The sequence below is a fragment of the Bufo bufo genome, chromosome 4 (genome assembly GCF_905171765.1).
Source record: "Bufo bufo chromosome 4, aBufBuf1.1, whole genome shotgun sequence".
NCBI lineage: Eukaryota > Metazoa > Chordata > Amphibia > Anura > Bufonidae > Bufo > Bufo bufo.
Window position 1 is genome coordinate 456211093 of NC_053392.1, and position 27660 is coordinate 456238752.

At 42.2% G+C, this 27660-nt stretch overlaps 1 protein-coding gene across 2 annotated transcripts in view; it reads left to right on the forward strand.

The window, feature by feature from the left end:
• The window catches only part of LYST (lysosomal trafficking regulator), a 736927-nt gene that overhangs the window by 510062 nt on the left and 199205 nt on the right, over window positions 1-27660 (forward strand). For both annotated transcript variants that reach the window (XM_040429442.1, XM_040429443.1), the window contains one exon: window positions 9317-9462. In XM_040429442.1, coding sequence (XP_040285376.1) covers window positions 9317-9462 — 146 coding nt within the window. The remainder of the gene's footprint in view (window positions 1-9316; window positions 9463-27660) is intronic.

Sequence of the window (27660 nt, forward strand, 5' to 3'; positions counted from 1 at the left end):
TAGAATACCCCTTTATAAACACCTACAGTAGAAACTGCCAAAACATAACTCTGTTTTGGAAGAAACAGGATAAGGTGACAGTTTTATTGGTACTATTTTGGGGTAAATATTATTTTTGATCGCTCAATATTACGCTTTTTGTGAGACAAGGTAACCAAAAATGGGTGTTCTGGCACAATTTTTATTTTATTTTTTACAGGGTTCACTTGACAGGATATGTCATGTGTTATTTTTATGGAACAGGTTGTTGCAGACGTGCCAATACCAAATATCTGTATTTTTTATTTATTTTTGTTTGATTTACATAATAAAGCATTTTTGAAAAGAAATCATGATTTTGTGTGTCTATTTTCTGAAAGTCCTATTTAAAAAAAATAAATAAAAATCTGTTGATTGTCTTTTTTAGGGGCTTTATTTTTTGCGGGATGAGATGACGGTTTGATTGGTACCATTTTGGGATACATATGACTTTGTGGTCAATTGGTAATATATTTTTTGAGGCATGGTGACAAAAAATTGCTTTTTATCACAGTTTTTATAGTTTTTTATGTCATTCACCTGAGAGGGTAGATCATGTGATATTTTTTATTAGAGCAGGTTGTTACGGATGTGGCAATACCTAATTCTTCTGCTTTTTGTTTTTTTTATACTTATTTATTATGGGAAAGGGGTCTTTTTTTTGTTTGTTTACATGATACTTGTTTTTTTTTATTATGCAGTACACTTTTTTTTTTTTTTATGGGACTTCAACTTTTCAGGGTTTTATCCCTGTTTCAATGCAGTACAATACATGCTGTGTTGTACTGCATTAAACTATCAGTGTAGTACACTGACAGTTGCCTAGGAGACCCAGCCTGGGGGCTGCCTTCTCAGACATCGGGTCCCATCGTCGCAGCGCAGGGTCCCACAGGAGATGTGGAGGGAGCTCTTATCCTCCTCAAGCCCCGGGTATGCGGTAGTAACCCACCCGATTAGCGTGCCGTACCTGTATGGTGCTGGGACTGAACTCGCATTCTGCAGCGCCATACATAACCTTTAAACAGTAGGGTTCTATAAATCAGATAACTCCATCCTGGCCCAACTGTTAAACATCTTAGATGTTATAGTTGTGAACGTGGCTGTCTAGTACACACATAAACTCTGTTGTTGAGGAGGCATGGGTTTTGTTCAATAAGATTCATATTCTTTATTGGGAAATACAGGACACTATGCTGTACACAAAGATTAGCCCAAGGGCTCATTCAAACGACCATATGTGTTATGAGGTCTGCTGATTGCGGATCCACAAAACACGGATACCAGCGTTGTGCGTTCCGCAAAATGATAGCCCTATAATAGAAATTCCTATTGTCCACAACTGCAAAATTCTAAATACCACCATGCAATAACTAAACATTACCATAGAACAAAGGTTGGTTCTGTTGCTCTCTCCTGTACAGTTATGGCCAAAAGTTTTGAGAATGACACAAATATTAGTTTTCACAAAGTTTGCTGCTAAACTGCATTTAGATCTTTGTTTCAGTTGTTTCTGTGATGTAGTGAAATATAATTACACGCACTTCATACGTTTCAAAGGCTTTTATCGACAATTACATGACATTTATGCAAAGAGTCAGTATTTGCAGTGTTGGCCCTTCTTTTTCAGGACCTCTGCAATTCGACTGGGCATGCTCTCAATCAACTTCTGGGCCAATTCCTGACTGATAGCAACCCATTCTTTCATAATCACTTCTTCGAGTTTGTCAGAAATAGTGGGTTTTTGTTTGTCCACCCGCCTCTTGAGGATTGACCACAAGTTCTCAATGGGATTAAGATCTGGGTAGTTTCCAGGCCATGGACCCAAAATGTCAACGTTTTGGTCCCCGAGCCACTTAATTATCACTTTTGCCTTATGGCACGGTGCTCCATCGTGCTGGAAAATGCATTGTTCTTCACCAAACTGTTGTTGGATTGTTGGAAGAAGTTGCTGTTGGAGGGTGTTTTGGTACCATTCTTTATTCATGGCTGTGTTTTTGGGCAAAATTGTGAGTGAGCCCACTCCCTTGGATGAGAAGCAACCCCACACATGAATGGTCTCAGGATGCTTTACTGTTGGCATGACACAGGACTGATGGTAGCGCTCACCTTTTCTTCTCCAGACAAGCCTTTTTCCAGATGCCCCAAACATTCGGAAAGAGGCTTCATCGGAGAATATGACTTTGCCCCAGTCCTCAGCAGTCCATTCACCAAACTTTCTGCAGAAGATCAATCTGTCCCTGATGGTTTTTTTTGGAGAGAAGTGGCTTCTTTGCTGCCCTTCTTGACACCAGGCCATCTTCCAAAAGTCTTCGCCTCACTGTGCGTGCAGATGCGCTCACACCTGCCTGCTGCCATTCCTGAGCAAGTACTGCACTGGTGGCACTCCGATCCCGCAGCTGAATCCTCTTTAGGAGATGATCCTGGCGCTTGCTGGACTTTGTTGGACACCCTGAAGCCTTCTTAACAAGAATTGAACCTCTTTACTTGAAGTTCTTGATGATCCTAAAAATTGTTGATTGAGGTGCAATCTTAGTAGCCACAATATCCTTGCCTGTGAAGCCATTTTTATGCAATGCAATGGTGGCTGCACGCGTTTCTTTGCAGGTCACCATGGTTAACAATGGAAGAACAATGATTTCAAGCATCACCCTCCTTTTAACATGTCAAGTCTGCCATTTTAACCCAATCAGCCTGACATAATGATCTCCAGCCTTGTGCTCGTCAACATTCTCACCTGGGTTAACAAGACGATTGCTGAAATGATGTCAGCAGGTCCTTTAATGACAGCAATGAAATGCAGTGGAAAGGTTTTTTTGGGATTAAGTTAATTTTCATGGCAAAGAAGGACTATGCAATTCATCTGATCACTCTTCATAACATTCTGGAGTATATGCAAATTGCTATTATAAAAACTTAAGCAGCAACTTTTCCAATTTCCAATATTTATGTAATTCTCAAAACTTTTGCCCACGACTGTATATAGTGAATAAATGGAGCAGCAAGGAGCATGTTTGACCTGTCACTTAATGAGCACAGATGAACAGGACCCCTGTTCTTGGGAATAGCAGGGGTCTCATCTGTCAGACACCCAATAAAAATCTCTTATGCACTGGCTTCAAAACCGGGCACAACCCCTTTAAGGACCAAGACTTTTTTTTTTTTTTTTATTATTGTTGCATTCTAGTTAGCCGTACTGTGTTTATATCTTCATGTGTATAGCTGTATGAGGGCTTATTTTTTGCTGGATGAGTTACAGTAGGTTTTTCAATTACCCTATTTGCTGTTTACAGTATGGTAAAATTGCAAGGTAACTTTAGTCTATTGGTTTGTTAAAATATGGGGCTACTAATATATTTTCTTATTTTTTTCTTTCTTTTTTTTTTAAACATTTTTGTATGTTTTCGTAGCCATACCTATTTTATGGGAACAATAATAATTTTGTGGGGAGATTTCCTAATCAAAATGCACCAGAATTATGGTACAATATGTGTCAAAAACTGGTGTGCATGCTTTGCACCACATTTATTAGCCTGTTTTAGACACATTTCTATCCTGTTTACAGCTTGTTTCACAAGGCGGCATATTGTCTTTGCAAAGTTGGCATGACTTAAAGGGAGTCTGTCACCAACTTCAGTCGTGTCAAGCTGTTAATACCACGTTGTAGGTCACACACACAGATGCCACTTCTGTAGCTGCTATGTTCCAAAAATGAAGTTTACACGATATGCAAATGGGGTTTTCAAGTGCCCAGGGGCGGTGTTTGCTGCTCAAAGTGCCTAGGCCCCCCCAGCGTTACTCGTCGAAAACTCCTTTACCTTATCGCAGTTTGCCTTCCCAGTATCCACGTGATGTGCCTATCTTCAGTATGTGCCTGCGAACACCAGCCCCAGCCCGTGCATGCGCTGCACAACACCCACTCTGGGCAGCAGCATACGTCAATCTAATGTGCATGCACCACTTACTGGCCTCAATTATACAAGCAGGTGACCGTACCGCTGCCGACAGTGGGTATCCTGCGGCGCATGCACGGGCCGGCGCTGGTGTTTGTGATAGGCACATAAAATAGATACTGGGCAGGCGAACTGCGATGAGGGAGGAGGAGTTTTCCCTTAGTAACTCGAGGAAGGTGGGGTGCTGGGCACTTTGAGCAACAAACACCACCCCTGGGCACTTGCATATGGTGTAAACTTCATTTTTGGAACATTGCAGTTACAGAAGTGGCAAAAAAGGTACCATGTGTTATCTGTGTGTGTGACCTACAACATGGTATTAACAGCTTGACATGACTGAAGTTGGTGACAGACTCCCTTTAAAAGTGTTAACCAAGGGTTTAATACAGAAGACCTCAGGATAGGTCAGCATTATGTGATTAGTTGGGGTCCAACCCCCAACATCCCCCTCCAGTCAGTTATTTGAAGAGGCTGAGGGTCTCCAATGAGTGCTGCAGCCTAGCTTGCCCAGCATAGTGGCTGTACTTGCTATTGCAGCTGAGTCACATTAGTTTGAATAGGACTGAGCTGTGACTAGGCCATGTGGCCGATGATTGTGACGTCACTGGCCTACGAAGAGGCTGTGGCACTCACAGAGTGCGTCCAGTGGGAGTGCCGTAAGTCTGATTCCCTACCGATAAGATCATCATAGTTAAATACAGTAGTTAATACGGTTGAAAAAAATACATGTCAAGTTCAACCAAGGGATAGGTGGGGACGTGAATCCCAGAAGGGAGTGAGACTCAGATGAAATCTTAAAAGTAAATGGCATTATGAAATGTGATCTAAGTCTACTTTCACACTCGCATTTTGGCTTTCCTTTTGTGAGATTTGTTCAGGGTTCTCACAAACGGTCCCGAAAAGGATCCGCTCAGAATGCATCAGTTCAGTTCCGCTTTGGAGTTGGACACCAAAACGCTGCTTGAAACTAAGCCAAACGGACCTGTCTTGGCACACAATGTAAGTCACTGACACAATCTGGCACAACAGAAAACTGATCTATTTTCAATTGACTTTCAATGGTGTTCAAGACGGATCCGTCTGGCTATGTTAAAGATAATACAAACGGATCCATTCTGAACGGATGCAGACGGTTGTATGATCTGAACGGATCCGTCCATGACTGATCTGCACAAAACGCGAGTTTGAAAGTAGCCTAAGCCTTTTTGAAAACTGTCCACTGTTCCTGCTGTAACCACTTCCGGAGGTACTCAGTTCCACAACTTCACATTTCTTACTGTAAAGAAGCTTTGATTCTTCTGCAGACTGCACTTTTTCTTCTCCAGTTGGAGTCACTGCCCACTTGTCTTTTGAGGGCATTTTACATGGAATAGTTTTTCAACATATTTTTTGTATGGCCTATTTATATATTGGTATAGGTTAATCATGTCCCCCCTTAGATGTCTCTTCGCAAAACTCAATAAATTTTATTATTTTAATCTTTCTTCCTAACGAAGACTCTCCATGCCCCTTATCAGTTTAGTCACTCTCCTTTGTACTTTTACCAGTTCCAAAGCATCCTTTCTTTGGACTAATGCTTATAACTGAACTGCATATTCCAGATGTGGCCACACCAACACTTTGTAAAGTGGTAGTGTTACATCCCTGCCCCTCGAGTCCATGCCTCGTTTAATGCATGACAATATCCTGGTGGCCTTAGAAGCAGCTGATTGATATTGTATGCTGTTATTCAATCTATGATCTACAAGGACAACCAAATCCTTCTTTTCAAGTGACTCCCCCAGTGTTATATCCCCTAGGACAGTGATGGCGAACCTTTTAGAGACAGAGTGCCCAAACTGCAACCCAAAACCCACTTATTTATCGCAAAGTGCCAACACGGCAATTTACCCTGAATACCAATACAGTATATCTTCCATGTACTTTATCATTTAGCTATAATAGCTAATATTAGTGCGGGTGCCCACAGAGAGGGCTCGGAGTGCCGCCTCTGGCACCCGTGCCATAGGTTCGCCACCACTGCCCTAGGACATATGAAGCACAGAGATTATTACTACCAAGATGCATAACTTTACATTTAACCACATTGAGCCTTATTTGCCAAGTTGATGCCGAATTACTCGGTGTTCAAGTCAGCTAGTAGTTTATGAACATCATCCATAGACTGTACAGTACTACACAGCTTAGTGTCATCTGCAAAAATAGAAATGGTGCTTTTAATTATGTCCTCGATATCATTAATAAATAAATTAAATATTAGAGGACCCAGCACTGAACCTTGGGGTACACCACTTATAATTTGGGACCATTCTGAATAGGAATCGTTGAACTCAACTCTCTGGACACGGTCCTTTAGCGAGTTTTCAATCCAATTACAGACAATACTTTCCAAGCCTATAGACCTTACTTTACCTATTAAACGTTTATGAGGGACAGTATCAAAAGCATTTGCAGAATCCAGAAACACTGCATCCACAGCTGCCCCTCTGTCCAGGCTACTGCTCACCTCCTCATAAAAACAAATCAGGTTAGTCTGACAACTTCTGTACTTTGTAAACCCATGCTGATTATCACTTATAATATTACTTACAGTCTCATACTCCTGTATATAGAAACATAGAATGTGTCGGCAGATAAGAACCATTTGGCCCATCTAGTCTGCCCAATATACTGAGTACTATGGATAGCCCCTGGCCCTATCTTATATGAAGGATGGCCTTATGCCTATCCCATGCATGCTTAAACTCCTTCACTGTATTTGCAGCTACCACTTCTGCAGAAAGGCTATTCCATGCATCCACTACTCTCTCAGTAAAGTAATACTTCCTGATATTACTTTTAAACCTTTGCCCCTCTAATTTAAAACTATGTCCTCTTGTAGCAGTTTTTCTTCTTTTAATATAGTCCCTTAAGAGTCCTTCAAACATTTTTTCCCACAACAGAACTTAAATGAACTGGTCTGTAATTACCTGTGGAGGACCTAGATCCTTATTTTAAATATGGCCACCACATTTCCCTTGTGCCAATCACTTGGCACTGTACCAGTACCTAGAGAATCTTTAAAAATTATAAACAGTGGCACATCGATGATTGAACTGAGCTCTTTAAGAACTTTTGGGTGTAATCCATCTGGACCCAGAGCCTTGTTCACATTTACCTTATTTAACTTCTCTTGGACCATATCTACAGTTAGCCAATTGAGTATATTACTGGATGTACTAACAGCCCCAGCACCACAGATATCCGTTCATTTTTCTTCTTTTGTATATACAGCGCTAAAAAACATTTAGTTACTCTGCCTTTTCCTTATCTTCAATGACTAACCCTCCTTTACCATTATTTAGGGTACCTACCTGCTCAGACCTTGTTTTTATTTTAGCATTTATATATTTAAAGAATGTTTTGGGATTTATTTTGCTCTCTTTTGCCACCTCATGTTTGTTTTCTATTTTTGCTAATTTTATCTCCTTTTTACAGATTTTATTAAGCCCTTTGTAAACTTCAATCCCTACAGCTAACCCCTCAGATTTGTATTTTTTAAATGCCCTTTTTTGTCTTTTATTGCCCTTTTTACAGTAGCTGTAAGCCATTAGGGGTTTAATTTTAGCCTTTAATACTTGTTACCTAAAGGAATACATTTTTTTGTACAATTACTCAATGTGGATTTAAAGCTCTCCCATTTATCTTTAGTATTATTATGTGACAGTAGCTGCTCCCAGTCTATGCCCTGAAATGCTGCCCTCAGCCCAGAGAAATTAGCCTTTTTAAAATTCAGTGTCTTTGCTCTGCCTGACAGAATTGGCTTCTTATAGTTTAGGGGGAATATGATTATATTGTGGTCACTATTACCTAGTGTTTCTCGAAAAGTAACATTTTCAACAATCTCTGCATCATTAGAAATTACTAGATCCAACAGAGTATTGCCCCTAGTGGGAGCTTCTACAAACTGGCCCTGCAGCAAGTTGAGGAATCTTCTCCCCTTTGCGGTTGAGGCAGAATCATGACCCCTGTCAATATCTGGGAAGTTAAAATCTCCCATTATGACCACTGTAATTATATACCAGCCTGTGCAGCCCACTCTATTTGGTTATACAGTTGCATTTCTATCTCCTCTGTGATGTTAGGGGGTCTATAGATTACACCAAGTATTATTTTTTTCAGTGTTTATATTCCTTTGAAATTCCACCCATAAGGTTTCCACATCCTCACCCACAATTGCCTCTTTCACACTTGTCTTCAGATCACTCCTCACATACAGGCACACGCCACCACCCTTTCTATTGACCCTGTCTTTCCTAAATAGTGTAAAATCCTCAATATTAACAGCCCAGTCATGAGAAGAATCCAACCATGTCTCAGCCACACCAACTATACCTATGTGTTATTCTAGTACCATAGCCTCCAGCTCTTCCATTTTTCTAGCTAGACTTCTGGCATTTGTGAAAATACATTTTAAATTACTATTACGCATAAAGTCAATATCTGGGATTTTTGGGTTACCTTGGTCGATGTTTTTATGTAACAGATTCTTGTTACCAGCAGTTCTATTTTTCATTGGTGCATAGTTCTGCCCAGTCTTCTCCCTACTTTCCTCACTAACCCCAACCCCCACTAAATCCCCACTGTCTCTTCCTATATCCCACTCTCTATCTACACTATCTACCCCCTTATTAGTATGACCCCCCCCCCCCCCCCCCCCCCCCCCAGATCCTAGTTTAAAAGCTCCTCCAGCCGTCTAACCATTTTTTCCCCCCAGGGCCGTTGCACCCTCCCCATTAAGGTGCAGCCCATCCCTACTGTAGAGCCTGTAAGCGACCGAAAAGTCTGACTAGTTCTCCATGAACCCAAACCCTTCCTTCCTGCACCAGCTTCTGAGCCACTTATTTAACTCCCTATGATACAATGTTATGTGGTAAAGTTTGCTAAAGGCCTATAACACTATACATGAAACATTGCTGCATATGGCAGTACTACAAAGTCCATTGAACTTGCGTCGGAGAGCAAAGCCTCAACATCGATGTACATCCTTTTGTGTGGTGTGGGGGCCATGGTGATGCTCCAGACTCTTGATAAAAGATGGCCACTCTTACCAAAATGTAAATGAATGCAACAGAAACCTCATTTAACTCCATATTCTGTGCTCATGCAGTTCAGCAGCTCAGATTTTAGGTCTTACTGTAGTGCATGTTGTCATCTGTTTTATACTGATATGTACATTTCAAAGGTGTATTATAAGTTTTTAAGAAAAATCTTTATTTCATGTTGTATACATTGTGTTGCTGTTTTACTTTATACTTTGTGTAACTTTTTAATAAAAAATATAACTTTTTATGCTTATTATTCTAAAGGGCTGTTTGGTATGACCCAACATCATATCCAACCTCTTTTCAGCTTGATCCAACAGAGGGTCCGAATAGAGAAAGAAGGCGCTTACAAAAATGCTACTTAACAATTCCAAACAAGTACATTCTCAGGGACAGACAAAGACAAGAAGGCAAGTTGTTTTATGTTTACTTTAAGGCCCCTTTCACACAGGCGTTGCGGAAGAAGTACGGATGCGTTGCGGGAAACCCGCGCGAGTGCGCATGCAATTTCAGTCAGTTTTGCCTGCGATTGCGTTGCGTTGTTTAGTTTTTTTCAGCACAAGTGCAAAGCGTTTTAATGTGTTTTGCACGCGCATGATAAAAAACGGAATGTTCGTACCCAGACCCGGACTTCTTCACTGAAGTTCGGGTTTGGGTTCGGTGTTCTGTAGATTTTATTATAACATGGATATAATGGAAAATATTAGCATTCTTTAATACAGAATGCTAAGTAAAATGACCATTGAGGGTTAAAAAATAATAAAAAAAAATTCCTCACCTCATCCATTTGATCGCACAGCTCATATTGTCTTTTTTCTTCTTCTTGAAGGACCTGCAAAAGGACCTGCGCTGACGTCATCACGCTCACCATGTGGTGAGCGCGGTGACGTCAGTGCAGGTCCTGCTAAATGAAGATGGAAGGTTCTTCCATCTTCATTCAGCAGGACTTGCACTGACGTCACCGCGCTCACCACGTGATGAGCGTGATGATGTCAGCGCAGGTCCTTTTGCAGGTCCTGCAAGAAGAAGAAAGAAGACAATAACGGCTGCGCGATCAAGTGGATGAGGTGAGTAATTTTTTTTAAACCTCAATGGTCATTTAAATTAGCATTCTGTTTTAAAGAATGCTATTATTTTCCATTATAACCATGTTATAATGGAAAATAATAATGTAAATTGACTTTAATGGGGTCCCGGGCTCATCCCTATTTATTCACATCATCTCCTTAGCAACCATCTGTGAAAATTGCATTGCATCTGCACTTGCTTGCGGATGCATTGCGATTTTCATGCAGCCTCATTCAGTTATATGGGTCCTGCGTTGTGTGAAAAATACAGAATATACAGTCAGGTCCATAAATATTGGGACATTTACACAATTCTGCGATTTCTGGCTCTATACACCACCACAATGGATTTGAAATGAAACGAGCAAGATGTGCTTTAACTGCAGACTGTCCGCTTTAATTTGAGAGTATTTACATACAAATCAGGTGAATGGTGTAGGAATTACAACAGTTTGCATATGTGCCTCCCCCTTGTTAAGGGACCAAAAGTAATGGGACAATTGGCTTCTCAGCTGTTCCATGGCCAGGTGTCTGTTATTCCCTCATTACCCAATTACAATGAGCAGATAAAAGGTCCAGAGTTCATTTCAAGTGTGCTATTTGCATTTGGAATCTGTTGCTGTCAACTCTCAAGATGAGATCCAAAGAGCTGTCACTATCAGTGAAGCAAGCCATCATTAGGCTGGAAAAAAAAAAACAACAAACCCATCAGAGAGATAGCAAAACATTAGGCGTGGCCAAAACAACTGTTTGGAACATTATTAAAAAGAAGGAATGCACCAGTGAGCTCAGCAACACCAAAAGACCCGGAAGACCAAGGAAAACATCTGTGGTGGATGACCGAATAATTCTTTCCCTGGTGAAGAAAACACCCTTCACAACAGTTGGCCAGATCAAGAACACTCTCCAGGAGGTAGGTGTATGTGTGTCAAAGTCAACAATCAAGAGAAGATTGCACCAGAATGAATACAGAGGGTTCACCACAAGATGTAAACCATTGGTTAGCGTCCAAAACAGGAAGGCCAGATTAGAGTTTGCCAAACGACATCTAAAAAAGCCTTCACAGTTCTGGAACAACATCCTATGGACAGATGAGACCAAGATCAACTTGTACTAGAGTGTTGGGAAGAGAAGAGTATGGAGAAGGAAAGGAACTGCTCATGATCCTAAGCATACCACCTCATTAGTGAAGCATGGTGGTGGTAGTGTCATGGCGTGGGCATGTATGGCTGCCAATAGTACTGGTTCTCTTGTATTTATTGATGTGACTGCTGACAAAAGCAGCAGGATGAATTATGAAGTGTTTCAGGCAATATTATCTGCTCATATTCGGCCAAATGCTTCAGAACTCATTGGACGGTGCTTCACAGTGCAGATGGACAATGACCCAAAGCATACTGCAAAAGCAACCAAATAGTTGAAAGAAGTGGAATGTTATGCAATGGCCAAGTCAATCACCTGACCTGAATCCGATTGAGCATGCATTTCACTTGCTGAAGACAAAACTGAAGGGAAAATGCCCCAAGAAAAAGCATGAACTGAAGACAGTTGCAGTAGAGGCCTGGCAGAGCATCACCAGGGATAAAACCCAGCGTCTGGTGATGTCTATGCGTTCCAGACTTCAGGCTGTAATTGACTGCAAAGGATTTTCAATCAAGTATTAAAAAGTGAAAGTTTGATTTATGATTTTTATTCTGTCCCATTACTTTTGGCCCCTTAACAAGTGGAAGGCACATATGCAAACTGTTGTAATTCCTACACTGTTCACCTGATTGGGATGTAAATACCCTCAAATAAAGTTCACAGTCTGCAGTTAAAGCACATCTAGTTTGTTTCATTTCAAATCCATTGTGGTGGTGTATAGGACCAAAAATCTTAGAATTGTGTCGCTGTCCCAATATTTATGGACCTGACTGTAGAACATGCTGTGATTTTGATGCAAACAGAAGTGATGCGTGAAAAACATCGCTCATGTACACAGCCCGATTGAAGTGAATTGGTCAGGATTCAGTGCGGGTGCAATGTGTTCACGTCACGTATTGCACCCGTGTGGAAAACTCACCCGTGTGAAAGGGGTCTAACACTCTTACTGCTACAAATGTAGGTACTGTAGTTGTACATTTGCTTGGACAGTTTTTACTGTTCTTTTATTCATTGGTTTAATAATAATTTCAACAAACAGCAGATTTGTAAATATGTAATATTTTGCTTAAAGATGTTTAAAAAGTAACTAAACATTTAGGCAACTTTATTTAAAAGTGTTCTAAATGCTCTAAAATATTTTTGTAATATATTTTATTAATGTATTTTACTATTTTACTAAAGAAATATGCACCCAAAGTAACAGATTCAGTATACTTGTACACTGCTGACATGTCAAACGCTGTATGGGCAGGAGCATACAATGATAAATCCTAGCATAGAACCTTGGTACCCTAGGCCAAGCATAGGGGCCACAGGAAGGAACAAAGATGTGTTCTTCTGCCTGTATAACATTTACTGCAGCCCAACAACTCACGCTGTACATCAGTACACTGCTAACAATGCACGATAGACTAAAATTGTATTTTGCCTCATATTACAATTAAAAGTGATGAATATGTAACTATATATGTCCTTCATATACCATTATCAGCCATGTCCCCTCCTCTTTACCCGTCTCACGGACCTCCACATGGGCAGCCGCACAGAGACGTACATTTCTATGTTCAGATGGTAGGGCTGCACAGAATGGCATCCCAGGCAGCGTGTACGCCTGTAGGCCCCAAGGCTGCAGGTTGTGCAACTCTGTCCTAAGAGAACTAAATAAAATATGTTTTTAAGAATATACAAACTGATAAATTAAACATTCAAATCACTCACTTCCTCAATCTTATATATAAAGCTGAGTGTATGTATGTGTGTATGTTTGCCAAATGAATCCGCACCGTTGCATTTACAATAACGAAAGGTACATCAGATGTCCGGGAAGGTTTTAGACTGGGTCTCAGCTCTCTAGCACATACTGTTCCTGAGATATTCCCAAAAAATGCAAATATGGCACCTTCAGAGGACTTACATTAGCCAAAAAAAGCCTGCAGGTCTTTCTCCTCATATCCCAACTGCCATACACATGGTCACATGACCCTTATCAGCCAATAGAAGCTCGCAGGCACTTAGTCTCCACATACACACAGTTTTACAACAGGTTTCCATAACAACCCAGCCATTTTTCTTCACTGCTTTAGGGCAGCTTTAAAGGGGCAGGGTGCTGTGGATGACACAGTTAAGGGGATGGTCCACTATGGAGGTCAGTGTTAAGGGGCAGATTGCTCTAGAAGATCGCCAAGAGGAGGCGACTTTGACAGGCGTTTATTACAAAAAGAGACACAGTGGATCTACCGCCTGTATGCACTCCAACCTTATGGATTGAATGAGTATAACTCTTTCACATGTTTTCTCTAGATTTTTTTCTAGAGAGTGTAACAGGTAAAATATTTCTTCCTAAAGAGTGCAACAGGTGGAACATCAGGAGTAATATTATCTCTCCGTGATGTATGTGCCTCATAAATACGGATCACTAGACATTATTGTCAGGAGGCCATCAGTAATGTGATTCTTAGAGCGCTTAATAGGGCCACAATGATAGCAGGGGTATGGGAGTGTATTTATTAAGTACAGGTTGTACACACCATATTATATCCCAACCTAATTTTAGCAGGGCTCACCATCACATTACGTATTGACCTGATCGCTGTGATATCGCCCATGATGAGAAATGCTACAGGGTCTTTTCCATGACCCTGCAGCGATACTCTGACCACAACTGAATGACGTCTTTTACATAATATACCTGAGACCGCTTTACAATCCTTGTTCCTACGGCTGCTATACCATGCTGCCGGATTACCAAGTCGCCGTATGTATCAACTTTGTCTTTAGTGTATGAATGTTGTGACATTCATCTGGGCCCGCCTCACAGAGGGGGCGGAACAATGGGGGTGGGATGGATGATGCGGCGGTGCCGCGCCTCCTACCTTCTCATTGGCCGTCCTGAAGGCGTGACTCAGCACAGGGGAGGAGGACTCTCCTTATATATCGTGCACTTGAGCGGCCGCGTTCGGCCACCTCGTACTGACAGCTGCAGCCTCTGTCATGGAGGCTTAGCAGCTCTGATTGTTTGTCCAAATACCCACAGAACTATGCTCCTGACGAGCCGAGTATGGCGAAACGCGTCGAGTGTGTTGTGGGGATGAACTAATGTCTATAGTGCCTGTAACGCGCTCACATTGCAGTTGAGGTCTGTGGAATCCAGCCCTCTGCAGCTGATGAGTACATGCAATCAGGCCGTTCTGCTCTATCCAGCTTAGTTTAGGTCCCTTCATTCGTGCCTGCAGGGCTGACACTCAGACATCTGATTCTACCTGAACGGATGCTTTCAGTGAGGTCGGCTTCTGCAGGTAGATGTTTATCAACGGATTAGTCCTAACTGATTAAACTTTAGCCTAGGGCCACACTAGCTGGCAATGGTTCAGAGCACCTTGACCGCGCCACAGTGCATACTTCTGGTGGAGTGGATCTAGTACGGCCTCATGGCCTTATGATTCAGCCTTTAGTATAGCACTAGCTGCGGCATTTCCAGTGACCCCATCCACAGTTATATGCACCGCATGCGGTCTCATATGGTCCATTCCATCGAATTTATACTGGTTAGATGGTGTCCTAGAATTTTAATATAGGTAGTTTCCCTTTCCCCCCTTTTTTTGAATTAATAAAATATTAGTTTTAGCAGTAAAATAGCGTTCCAAACGACAGTGATATAATTTAATAGGTGGAACGTATACCGTGTACCAAATTATTCCAGTGAAATTTTGCAGATTGCTCTAGAGCAGTGTTTCCCAACCAGTGTGCCTCCAGCTGTTGCAAAACTACAACTCCCAGAATGCCTGGACAGCCTTTGGCTGTGCGGGCATGCTGGGAGTTGTAGTTTTGCAACAGCTGGAGGCACACTGGTTGGGAAACACTGCTCTAGAGGCTATTGTTAAGGGGGCGAGGTGTTGTGGAAATCACTGTTAAGGAGATGGGGTACAGTGGAGGTCACTGTTAAAGGGGTAGGATGCTGTAGAGGTCACTGTTAAGAAGGGCGAGATGCTGTGCAGGTCACTGTTAAAGGGGTGGGCACTGTGGAGGTCTCTGTTAAGGAGGCAGGGAACAGTGGAGGTCACAGTTAAGGGGACGATCCACTATGGAGGTCAGTGTTAAGGAGACTGGGTGCTGTAAAGGTTACTGTTAAAGGGGAGGGCGCTGTGGAAGTTACTTTTAAGGGGGCAGTCTGCTTTGGAGGTTACTGTTAAACGGACGGGCACTGTGGTGGTCACTAGTAAGGGAGGAGGGGACTGTGGAGGCCACTATTAAAGGGGCAGCGGGGTACTGTGAGGTCACTATTAAGGCAGCGGGGTACTGTGAGGTCACTGGTAAGGGAGAGGGGTACAGTGGAGGTCACTGTTAAGGAAGCGAGGTACTGTGGCAGTCACTATTAAAGGGGCAGTCGCTGTGGAGGTCTCTGTTAATGGGGCAGGCAATGGTGGAGGTCACAGTTAAGGAGACTATAACTGGTCTTCTTATAAACTGGTCCAAGACCAGTTTGATGCCTATAGACCCGTTACCTCAGAAGGAGGCTCTTGTGACTAAGTTAGATATCGTTGATACTTTCCAATACTTGGGCTTGACTATATCACCCAGGGTTGAAAATTTTGTCCAACTTAATTTGATCCCCTTAATAACGAAAACTAGAGCAAAAATGGGGACTTAGTTGAGACTTCCCCTATCCAGAGCTGATCGAGTTTCACTGGTCAAAATGGTGATATTACCACAATTTCTTTACGTGCTTAGGAATACACCCACCTGGATAGAAGATAAATACTTTAAACTCATGAAGTTAATAATTAATGTTTTAGTGTGGGGAAGAAAATGAGTTTGGATAAAATTGGAACATCTATATAAACCATTGGAGTGTGGGGGTCTAAATCTCCCCTATCTTAAAGGATATTTTATTGCTGCTCAGTTGCTGATGTGTTATGAATCAAAAAATAGTGCACTTTTAGGGAGCTTAGTAGGGAGTTATGTACATAATAATATATTTACCCTTTTAGAATCTGGGTTACGGAGTAGCCAAGAGCGGGGTTATAGAGAGACTTTCAAGAGTGTGGGCTACTACTAGAACATAATTGAAGATAAAGGGTTCACTCACATTCACGCCTCTTTGGCATAATGTACACTTGCAGATGTTAGATGGTATTGCAGTAGACACATTTTGGCAAAAGAATAGGATTTTTTATATTTCACAAGTAGTTAAATAGAGAGATTAAGCCATTCACAGAGTTATCACATAATGTAGAAAACCTTTCATGGTTTAGGCACTTTCAGCTGCGTTCAGCATTATTTAGTCTGGACGATAAATTGGTGCTGGATATAGATAGTTCATCCTTTTGGAATGATTGGATAGGGAGGACACCTTCAAGAATGAAGATTTCAAATATATATAAACTATAAACGGTTTTGTGATACACAGTCACCAGGGCAAAGAGCCTGGGAGGTGGACTGTCCGAATATACAATCAGAAGGATGGGGGAATATCTTTGCGAATTTAGGATCACTATCCCAGAACTTCAACCATGTTTTAGTACATTTTAATATTTGTCATAGATTATATGTTACCCCTACATGGCTAAATAAATGCGGGCTAAGAGATACATCTAAGTGCCCTAGATGTGACACCTCAGGTGCGGACTACCTTCATATGATCTGGACCTGCCCAGAACTTACAAAATACTGGAATAGTATTAACAACTTTCTTCTCTATAAACTTAAAATACGAATACCCTTTGAACCACAAGTGTTCTTGCTTAATGAGTTTTCCCACAATAAGCAGCCATAAGTACCAAAAGATTTTCCTAGGCAGGATATTGCTGCTAGCTCGAATTTTGGTTAGTCGGAACTAGGGATCGACCGATTATCGGTTTTACCGATATTATCAGCCGATATTCAGTATTTTGACCGTTATCGGTATCTGCATCTATTTTGCCGATATTCCGATGTGTAATCCTGGGGCTCCGATCGGTTACCATGGCAGCCAGGACGCTATTGAAGCCCTGGCTGCCATGTTCAGCTCCCTGCTGCACAAAGCACAGAGCAGCAGGGACAGTGTGAGCTCCTATTCACTCAGAGATCTATCAGGGTGAATAGGACAAGGGTTCTAGAACCTAAGGGGGCTAAAAGTTAGTAAAAAAAATAAAAAAAATATTAAGTATAAATGAAAAAGAAAGATTTACAAAAAAAAAAAATACACGTTAACAATAAACATATTAATTTTCAACAGATTTGTGTAGGAATTTATTTTATTTTTTTAAATGAAAATTCACAGAATATCGATATAAATTATCGGCTATCGGCCTGAAAGTTCACAAATTATCGGTATCGGCCCTAAAAAATCAATATCGGTCGATCCCTAGTCGGAACTGGTTTGCTCGGCATACTCCAGAATTAAGATAAGATAAGATGCCTTTATTGTCACTGTACAATACAATGTAATACAATGTACAATACAATGAAATGTTGTTTGGAGCAATCCTAGATGCCATGGACAGAGGAACAAGAACTGACATTTACACTAAAGTATTACACTAGAAAAACAAAACATTGCACTAGAAAGCATTACTATTCACAGTTCACAGCATATATATAGCAAGAGCAAAGTAGGAAGTGCTTATGAGTATATATACACACTGATCAGACACCACTGTAGACAAGAGATCATCATCATGGGTTCATGAATGCAGCAGTCACTTTCAGTCTGTTGTAGTTTCTATCCTTGGAAGGGGCAATAGTCTCTGAGCATTTAGGAGACTGATTGTTTTGGAGTAAAAGCTGTTCTTCAGCCTAGTGGTGTGGGCATGTAGGGCTCTAAGACGCCTACCAGAGGGTAGGGGAATGAAAAGGCTGTGGCCGAGGTGAGTTGGATCTAGAATTGAATACATGGATAAATTTAGTTAACAAGATAAAAAACTACGAGCAAATTTTGTACAGGCAGAGAGATGGGGTTGAGAAGTGGAATAGGATATGGGGCGGTTGGAAGACTTGATTGGTTGTAATAATTTATAAAACTTTTTGAAGAAGTTCCCCCCCTTTTTTTATCTTTCTTTTTTTTTCTGTTTTTCTTTCCTCTCCCCTCCCCCCCTGTCTCTGCCCCCCATTTTTTTTTCTTGGGGGGGGGGGGCAGTGGGGGAGGGGAGGGTGGACGCATCACAGGTTTGGGGTGGGGGTTGGTTTGGGGGAATAGGCATAAGGGGAAAATATATTGAATATGTGGAGTGTTTATTTAATTCTTCTGTTTATTGTGACTGGTTTTGGTATATTAATAAAGATAATTAATAAAAAAAAAAAAAAAAAAAGGAGACTATAACCTATGTTCAGTGTTAAGGGGCTGATGCTGTAGAGGTCACTGTTAAGGTGGCGGGCACCTGTGGAGGTCACTGTCAAGGGGGTGGGGTGCTGTGGATGTTCCATTTTAAGGTGGTGGTGCACTGTGGTAGAGTCAGTGTTAAGGGGTGGGGGGCTGTGGAGGTCACTGTTAAGGGGGCAGGGTACTGTAGATGTCACTATTATAGGGGATACTGTTGATACTTTTTAACGACACAAACAAAATGAAATAGATGAAATATACCCTTGTGAAGCCGGGTCCTTCTGCTAGTTTCACGTATATTTTGTTGGTATCATGTCTCTTGATGAGGACATAACCTTTGCGTGTATTGAACCATTACACCGTCCCTGAAACCGTTTATTGTTGGCACATTCCTCTGAGACACTGTGGCTGCCCTTGGCTTGGCAGTTGTTGCTCTCACAGTGCAGCTCTGGAAGGCAACTCTGCCCACCGACAGCACCATGCTTACACACACAATGGTGGCCTTTGAATATCCTTTGACATAACAGTTCCTTCCTTGAGGTTAGCCAGTTTATCTATGAAGCGGACAAGAAAAGTCATTATTTCTTCAAGAAATTTGTATCTTCTCTGCACTTGAGAACTCACCAGACTATCTTGGGGTGCCTCTGTGGCTTCTCCTTTCCTCCAAGGTACTTTCTGAACCCACTCCTTTTTGCTGTACTCAATTGCCTCTGCGGGTAACTTTTAAAAAAAGTAAAATCTGGGAGAAACTTAATTTGTCTCCTCAAAAACTGTTTTAAAGGAATACACTTTAGTCCCAAAATAAATTGGCCACACAGTAGCTCATGAACAGGCCTAAGACTAATGGTATTCTTCTGCAAGCTCTGCATTAACTCCTGCAGTGTGAGCGCAAACTGCAGTGAAGTTTCTCCATTATGCTGACACCTGGTGAAGAATTTCCTCCCCAGTAAGGGGCAAATGAGGGGTCTCTCTATAAGCAGTCTAAATTATCCACCACATCACTCAGGCTTTTATCAATTTCTTCAGGAGCCAGCAGCACAGGTCTCCGGGCTTCTCCTTCCAAGAACACTATGGTCAGATCCACTTCATTAGCCTGTGTGACACCATAGAAAGGAGCTGCACATTTTAGTATATCTGCCCATTTTTCAGTGTCATGTTTGAGCCATTGTATATAGGTACACTTCCTGTACATGGCATGATGGTAGTAACATCGTAGGTATGTATGGTTTGCCACCATATTTGCATGTAGTTGCTGTATGTCCTGTTTGTGATGCCAAAATGTAAGGGTGGCCCAAGCAGTGTAGTATACCAGCACAGGAACCAGGCAGGTGGCAGGTTTTACACAACTTTACTTCAATAATGAAAAATATAACTCTCGGTTATACAGTGACATAAGATGAGTCTGTGCAGATCTCCACAAACCACTGACACCGGTTTCTCTTCGGCTTCCAACTGTTTCTCTCAGTGGTAACAGTCCCAGACGCTCTCCTGTGTTGTTAAGATGAATGATGAAGTAGAATGATGATGGCAGCAATCATTGGTTCTTTTCCAGAGATGAAGCTTTATTCTGATTATCAGGCCCAGATACAGCAAGGTTTACAGCTGTTACGAGGAATGAACCAGAATGATGTTATCTCAGTTAATTCATGTCCGTTCATTCACCCCAGTTCATTCACCTGAGTCCATTCACTCATAACCTTACCTTTTTTTACCCATTGACTAACATGTGGAGGACATCTAATTGGCTAATACATTTCAAACCTAAACATACGTCTATTGGCCATATTCTGATAGGTTGATTGTCTAATACTGTTAAAATGTGTAGGAAAAATTCTTGTCAGGGCGTTTCTGTGTAGACCTAGGTGATATACAATATTTGTTTTTACTGTAAACAGTAAATACAATGGACCAAAAACGTTATCCATTGTTCTAACAGTCAAGGAGTCTCTGCTGGCCTAGAAAACCCTGAGGTCTACATTTTTACATTTGATTTAAACAAAAGGATCTTCATATTTTCAATCTCACCTCTAGACATCAACTAGGAGTAGTAAATAATTTCCATAACTATGATTTTATACCTCCCAAGTTTAGGAAAATAGCCACAGCAATTTTTTTCCACACTAGGCCACACCTCTAACTCTTCCCAAAACATAACTAAACACCTGATCCCACCCAATCCCCTAAATGCCCCCACATAGTAATTATTCCCCATTTATGCCACCACACAGTAGTTATGCCAGCATTGTGCCCCCTTCACAGATTATGCCCATGTTTCTCCTTCATATTAGGAAAAGGGATGCAAAGGAGCTCTTAACAAGCTCTGCCTCTAATGCCACCAGATGTAAGGCAGCTATCCTATCCAAAGCTATCCTATAAGTCAACAGCTGTCTGCAAATTAGGTGCTGGCTTATTTAATTTCCCAGTCAGGTCCCAAGGCTTATTTTAAGATAACTTATAGGATAGCTACCTTACATGTGGTGGCATTAGAGGCAGGGCTTGTTAAGAGCTCATTTGCATCCCTTCCCTCCCAGAATTCCAGAGTAGCATGTATGGCCTATCCTCACACTGATTATGGTGCTCTCTCCCTAAGGAGAGTTACTTCCCCCCCTTACTTGGACACAGGCTTCTCACCCAGTTAAGCCAGTACTCTCTGCTCTGCACTGATGAGGGGCAATCACCCCGAAAGGCTTATTTTAAGAGCTGAACATTGACTTATAGGATAGCTGCCTTACATATGGTGGCATTAGAGGCAGAGCTTGTTAAGAGCTCATTTGCATCCCTTCCCTCTCAGAATTCCAGAGGAGCATGTATGGCCTATAAGTCTCCTCACACTGATAAAGGTGCTCTCTTCCTTCATAGTAGTTATGCCCAGATATGAGCCCCCTCACAGTAATATGCCCAGTTGTGCCCCCTCACAGTAAGGGTCTATTCACACGTCCGCAACTTGGGTCCGGATCCATTCCACAATTTTGCGGAATTGATGCGGACCCATTCATTTTTAATGGGGACAGAATGGATGCGGACAGCACACTATGTGCTGTCCACATCCACGTTTTCGCATCCGCACACTCGTGTCCGCAATTCCATTCCCTCAAAAAAATAGAACATGTACGATTCTTGTTCGCAACTGCGGACAAGAAAAGGCATTTTCTATTATAGTGCCGTCGATGGTGCCATGTTTTGCAATTTTCAGACCGCAAAACACCTACAGGAATGTGAATGGACCCTAATATGCCCAGCTGTACCCCCTCTCAGTAATATGTCCAGTTGTGCCCCTTCACAGTAATATACAAACCTGTGCCCCCTTACAGTAATATGCCCAGTTGTGCCCCCTCAATAGTAATATGCCCAGTTATGCCCCCTCACGGTAATATGCCCAGCTGTGCCCACTCATGGTAGTATGCCCAGTAAAATGCCCCCCTTCCTAGATCGTAAAAAAACTCCACATACCTCATTCCCCAGCAGCAGAACATATGGAACTGCTGGCTGGCCCGGCCTCCTACCCATACCAGCAGTGTGGAGCGCAGACAGGGGGGAGGAATGATGGAGCAGGGAGCTGACGGACAGCTCCTACTTCATCATTACAGACAACTGTTTCTGCTTTTATGGAAGCAGGGACCGATGCCAGAGAGCGGGAAGTACCTCCCCCGTACTGGAACTGTCCCGCCGGATCTGGGACGGTTGGGAGGTATGTGATTACTATCTGATTAAATGTACTTCAGTGTTAGATCAATGGAATGGCCATGTGTGAATATCATGTATAATACCTATATATAATATAGTATACCAATATCCTGTAGCTGTGTTGTCTCTACCCAGCCCTGGTCTCAGTCTTATCTCTCTCTATATGCAGCTCTCCTTGATGACTCTTTTCTCAAGGATCTCTCTGCAATCTTTCACCACTCTCTTCTCATAACTCTCCATAACAGTTCCTCACATCCCTACATCCTGTCAGCACCAAGCTCTGCCCGCTCCTCTCTAGCACTTTCTATAATGTCTGACACAGGCTGTCTGATCATTCTCGGTACACTCAGTCACATTTAGTAATATATTCACTCTACGTAGACAGACTTATAACTTTTAAAGGGGTTGTCCAGGCTTTTACTATTGATGACCAATCCTTATGATAGGTCATCAATATCAGATCCGCTGTTTGAGGACACGGCGCGCAGTGCACATGTGCCATCTCCTTTCTTTCTTCCTGCTCTGCTGCTGTCTATGGCAAAGACAGATGCAGTCCATGTACAGTCGTGGCCAAAAGTTTTGAGAATTACATAAATATTGGAAATTGGAAAAGTTGCTGCTTAAGTTTTTATAATAGCAATTTGCATATACTCCATCATGTTATGAAGAGTGATCAGATGAATTGCATAGTCCTTCTTTGCCATGAAAATTAACTTAATCCCAAAAAAACCTTTCCACTGCATTTCAATGCTGTCATTAAAGGACCTGCTGAGATCATTTCAGTAATCGTTTTGTTAACTCAGGTGAGAATGTTGACGAGCACAAGGCTGGAGATCATTATGTCAGGCTGATTGGGTTAAAATGGCAGACTTGACATGTTAAAAGGAGGGTGATGCTTGAAATCTTTGTTCTTCCATTGTTAACCATGGTGACCTACAAAGAAACGCGTGCAGCCATCATTGCATTGCATAAAAATGGCTTCACAGGCAAGGATATTGTGGCTACTAAGATTGCACCTCAATCAACAATTTATAGGATCATCAAGAACTTCAAGGAAAGAGGTTCATTTCTTGTTAAGAAAGCTTCAGGGCGACCAAGAAAGTCCAGCAAGCGACAGGATCGTCTCCTAAAGAGGATTCAGCTGCGGGATCGGAGTGCCACCAGTGCAGAGCTTGCTCAGGAAGGGCAGCAGGCAGGTGTGAGCGCATCTGCACGCACAGTGAGGCGAAGACTTTTGGAAGATGGCCTGGTGTCAAGAAGGGCAGCAAAGAAGCCACTTCTCTCCAAAAAAAACCCATCAGGGACAGATTGATCTTCTGCAGAAAGTATGGTGAATGGACTGCTGAGGACTAGGGCAAAGTCATATTCTCCGATGAAGCCTCTTTCCGATTGTTTGGGGCATCTGGAAAAAGGCTGTCAGAGACAGAAAAGGTGAGCGCTACCATCAGTCCTGTGTCATGCCAACAGTAAAGCATCCTGAGACCATTCATGTGTGGGGTTGCTTCTCATCCAAGGGAGTGGGCTCACTCACAATTTTGCCCAAAAACACAGCCATGAATAAAGAATGGTACCAAAACACCCTCCAACAGCAACTTCTTCCAACAATCCAACAACAGTTTGGTGAAGAACAATGCATTTTCCAGCACGATGGAGCACCGTGCCATAAGGCATAAGTGATAACAAAGTGGCTCGGGGACCAAAACGTTGACATTTTGGGTCCAAGGCCTGGAAACTCCCCATATCTTAATCCCATTGAGAACTTGTGGTCAATCCTCAAGAGGCGGGTGGACAAACAAAAACCCACTAATTCTGACAAACTCCAAGAAGTGATTATGAAAGAATGGGTTGCTATCAGTCAGGAATTGGCCCAGAAGTTGATTGAGAGCATGCCCAGTCGAATTGCAGAGGTCCTGAAAAAGAAGGGCCAACACTGCAAATACTGACTCTTTGCATAAAAGTCATGTAATTGTCGATAAAAGCCTTTGAAACGTATGAAGTGCGTGTAATTATATTTCACTACATCACAGAAACAACTGAAACAAAGATCTAAAACTAGTTTAGCAGCAAACTTTGTGTAAACTAATATTTGTGTTATTCTCAAAACTTTTGGCCATGACTGTACATCTAAAACCTTTCAGTAGCCTCATGAAAAAAATGCCTAAAATGCATGAAAAACGGAAAGCTTCCGGATGCAATGTGCTTTTTACTAACGGTTCCCAGGAGATGTAGATTGTTAGGCCACTTTCACAGGAGCGATACAGAATGCGTTCAGGGACTCACAGGAGGGTGTCCCCGCCCCCAGGACAGGAAACAATGCAGAAGCATAGGATTTTAAAAGGCCTCCTTCCCTTACCTAATTCAGTCATTGTTTCCAGTCCTCGGGTGCACGTGGAAGCTCCTCCTGGAGTCCAGGAATCATGGATAGCATGTCCGCACGGCGTATCTTTTTTCCCCACGATGTGGGAGGGTCGTTGCCGGGAATGGGCTCGCGATATCCCCAGAATCTAGAGTATCCCACAGGATCCAACGAGCATGTGTTAGACGGGTGAGATTCCCTTTGGGCACGGGATTCTCGTTCTCAGTACGGCGAATCACTTCCGGGGCCTGGTCTTTAGGTTTGGCAAAAGAAACAGGACGCCGTAGACTATTTTGGGCGGGAAGTTCAAATTCACTTCCGCCCATTCACTGTGTTCTGTGGAAGATGCTTGCTCCTGTAGACACCGCTGAGCCTGCCTGCACTGCTACTGTTGCCCTCAGCCTGGTAAACCACCTCTCCTTCCTAATGGAGATTGCTACATGCCTTTTAACTCTCCCTGTGGTGATTGGTTAGGGTCTAACCACTGGTGTAGCTGCTGGTCTCTGTTATTTTATTTAGCACTACAAAATTTTATTTTAATATTCCAGGGCAGAGAGAGCATCACTTCTAAACCAGTTGGGGGAGAAACGAGACGCAACAAATGCTCCATATGCAGAAAATCTGTCTCTTCAAAGCTCGAAAAAACTTTATGTCCCAAATGCACAGAGTAGTCACAGCCAATGTAGTTGCAGAGGAATCTCATTCCTTCCTTGATATTATGAGATGTATTATTAAGGAAGAGGTCAGCGTGGCAGTGGATTCTAGATTAACTCCACTCTCCTCGCGGCTACTGCTCAAAAATCTCTTAATTCTGATTTCGGATTTGAATTGGATGAAGGGGAAGTGATATAAGTAATTGACTCTGATTCCTCAGTTGACGGTTCAGGAAAACCACTTTTTCTCCCCGATGAAACAGAAAGCCTATTAAAAACAGGGCAACTATGGATATACAGTATCTCACAAAAGTGAGTACACCCCTCACATTTATGTAAATATTTTTTTATATCTTTTAATAGGGCAGCACTGAAGATATGATACTTTGATGCAATGTAAAATAGTTTGTGTACAGCTTGTATAACACTGTAAATTTAGTGTGCCCTCAAAATAACTCAACACACAGACATTAAATGTCTAAATAGCTGTGAGTACACAAATGAAAATGACCAAATTGTATCCAATTAGCCATTTTCCCTCCCTCTTGTCATGTGACTCGTTAGTCTTACACGGTCTCAGGTGTGAATGGGGAGCATGTGTGTTAAATTTGGTTTTCTTGTTCTCTCACACTCTCATACTGATCACTGGAATTTCAACATGGCACCTCATGGTAAAGAACTCTCTGAGGATCTGAAAAAAAAAAGAATAGTTGTTCTACATAACTGCCTAGGCTATAAGAAGATTGCAAGCAGCCTGAAACTGAGCTGCAGCACGGCCAAGACCATCCAGCGGTTTAACAAGACAGGTTCCACTCAGAACAGGCCTCGCCATGGTCGACCAAAGAAGTATAGTGTACGTGCTCAGCGTCTTTTCCAGAGGTTGTCTTTTCAAAATAGACGTATGAGTGCTGCCAGGGCATTGCTGCAGAGGTTAAAGGGATGCACACTGCATCAAATTGGTCTGCATGGCTGTTGTCCCAAACTGAAGCCTCTTCTGAAGATGATGCACAAGAAAGCCGGCAAACAGATTGCTGAAGACAAGCAGACTATGGAAATGGATTACTGGAACCATGCCCTATGGTCTGATGAGACCAAGATAAACTTATTTGGTTCAGATGGTGTCAAGCGTGTGGGGCGGCAACCAGGTGAGGAGAACAAAGACAAGTGTGCCTTGACTACAGTCAAGCATGGTGGTGGGAGTGTCATGGTTTGGGGCTGCATGAGTGTGGGGAGCTACATTTCATTGAGGGAACCATGATTGCTAACATGTTCTCTGAATTACTGAAGCAGAGCATGAATCCCCTCCCTTCAGAAACAGGGCCACAGGGCAGTATTCCATCATAACGACCCCAAACACACCTCCAAGACGACCACTGCCTTGCTAAAGAAACTGAGGGTAAAGGTACTGGACTGACCAACCCTATTGAGTATCTGTGTGGCATCCTCAAACGGAAGGTGGAGGAGTGCAAGGTCTATAACATCCAACAGCTCTGTGATGTCATGGAGGAATGGAAGAGGATTCCAGTGGCAACCTGTGAAGCTCTAGTTAACGCCATGCCCAAGAGAGTTAAGGCAGTGCTGGAAAGTAATGGTGGTAACACAAAATATTGACACTTTGGGGAAAATTTGGCCATTTTCACTTTTATTGCCAGCGGTATAGACCTTAATGGCACACCAAATTTACATTTTTAGTTATACAAGCTGTACACTGACTACCTTACATTGTATCAAAGTGTCAGAACTTCAGTGTTGTCTCAGGAAAAGATAGTAGAAAATATTTACAAAAATGTGAGGGGTGGACTCACTTTTGTGAGATACTGTAGAAGATATTAACACATTCCATCCAAGATCAAATGTTTTAGGGATTGAGGAGATGAAGAGAAGGGTTTTTCCTATACATAATATTGCAACATTAATTTCCACAGAGTGGAGGGATCCAGAAAAAAAGAACCGCTACAACAAACTCCTTTAAGAGGAAATATCCCTTTTCAGAATTGGAATCTAATTTATGGGATAAATTGCCAAAAATTTTCACCCCAGTTGCTTGCTTTTCAAAAAAGACCTCACTTCCATTTGAGGATATGGGTCTCTTTCTTGTCCCAATGGACAAGAAATGCGGGAGTCTGCTAAAGAAAGCTTGGGAGACAAATATGGCCATGTTATGGCCTAGTATTGTATCCACCTGTACAGCCAGAACATTATTGGTTTGGTTAAATCAGTTGGAGAAACATTTAGCAGCGGGAACCCCAGGGAGGAAATATTAGCTTCCCTTCCAATATTAAAAAAGCATCACATTTTTTGGCAGATGCTTCAGCGGATTTAGCCAAGTTATCTGCCAGATCTGCTGCCATTTCAAATGCTACCTGCTGGGCGATTTGGCTTCGTTCTTGGTCAGGGGATACAAGCTC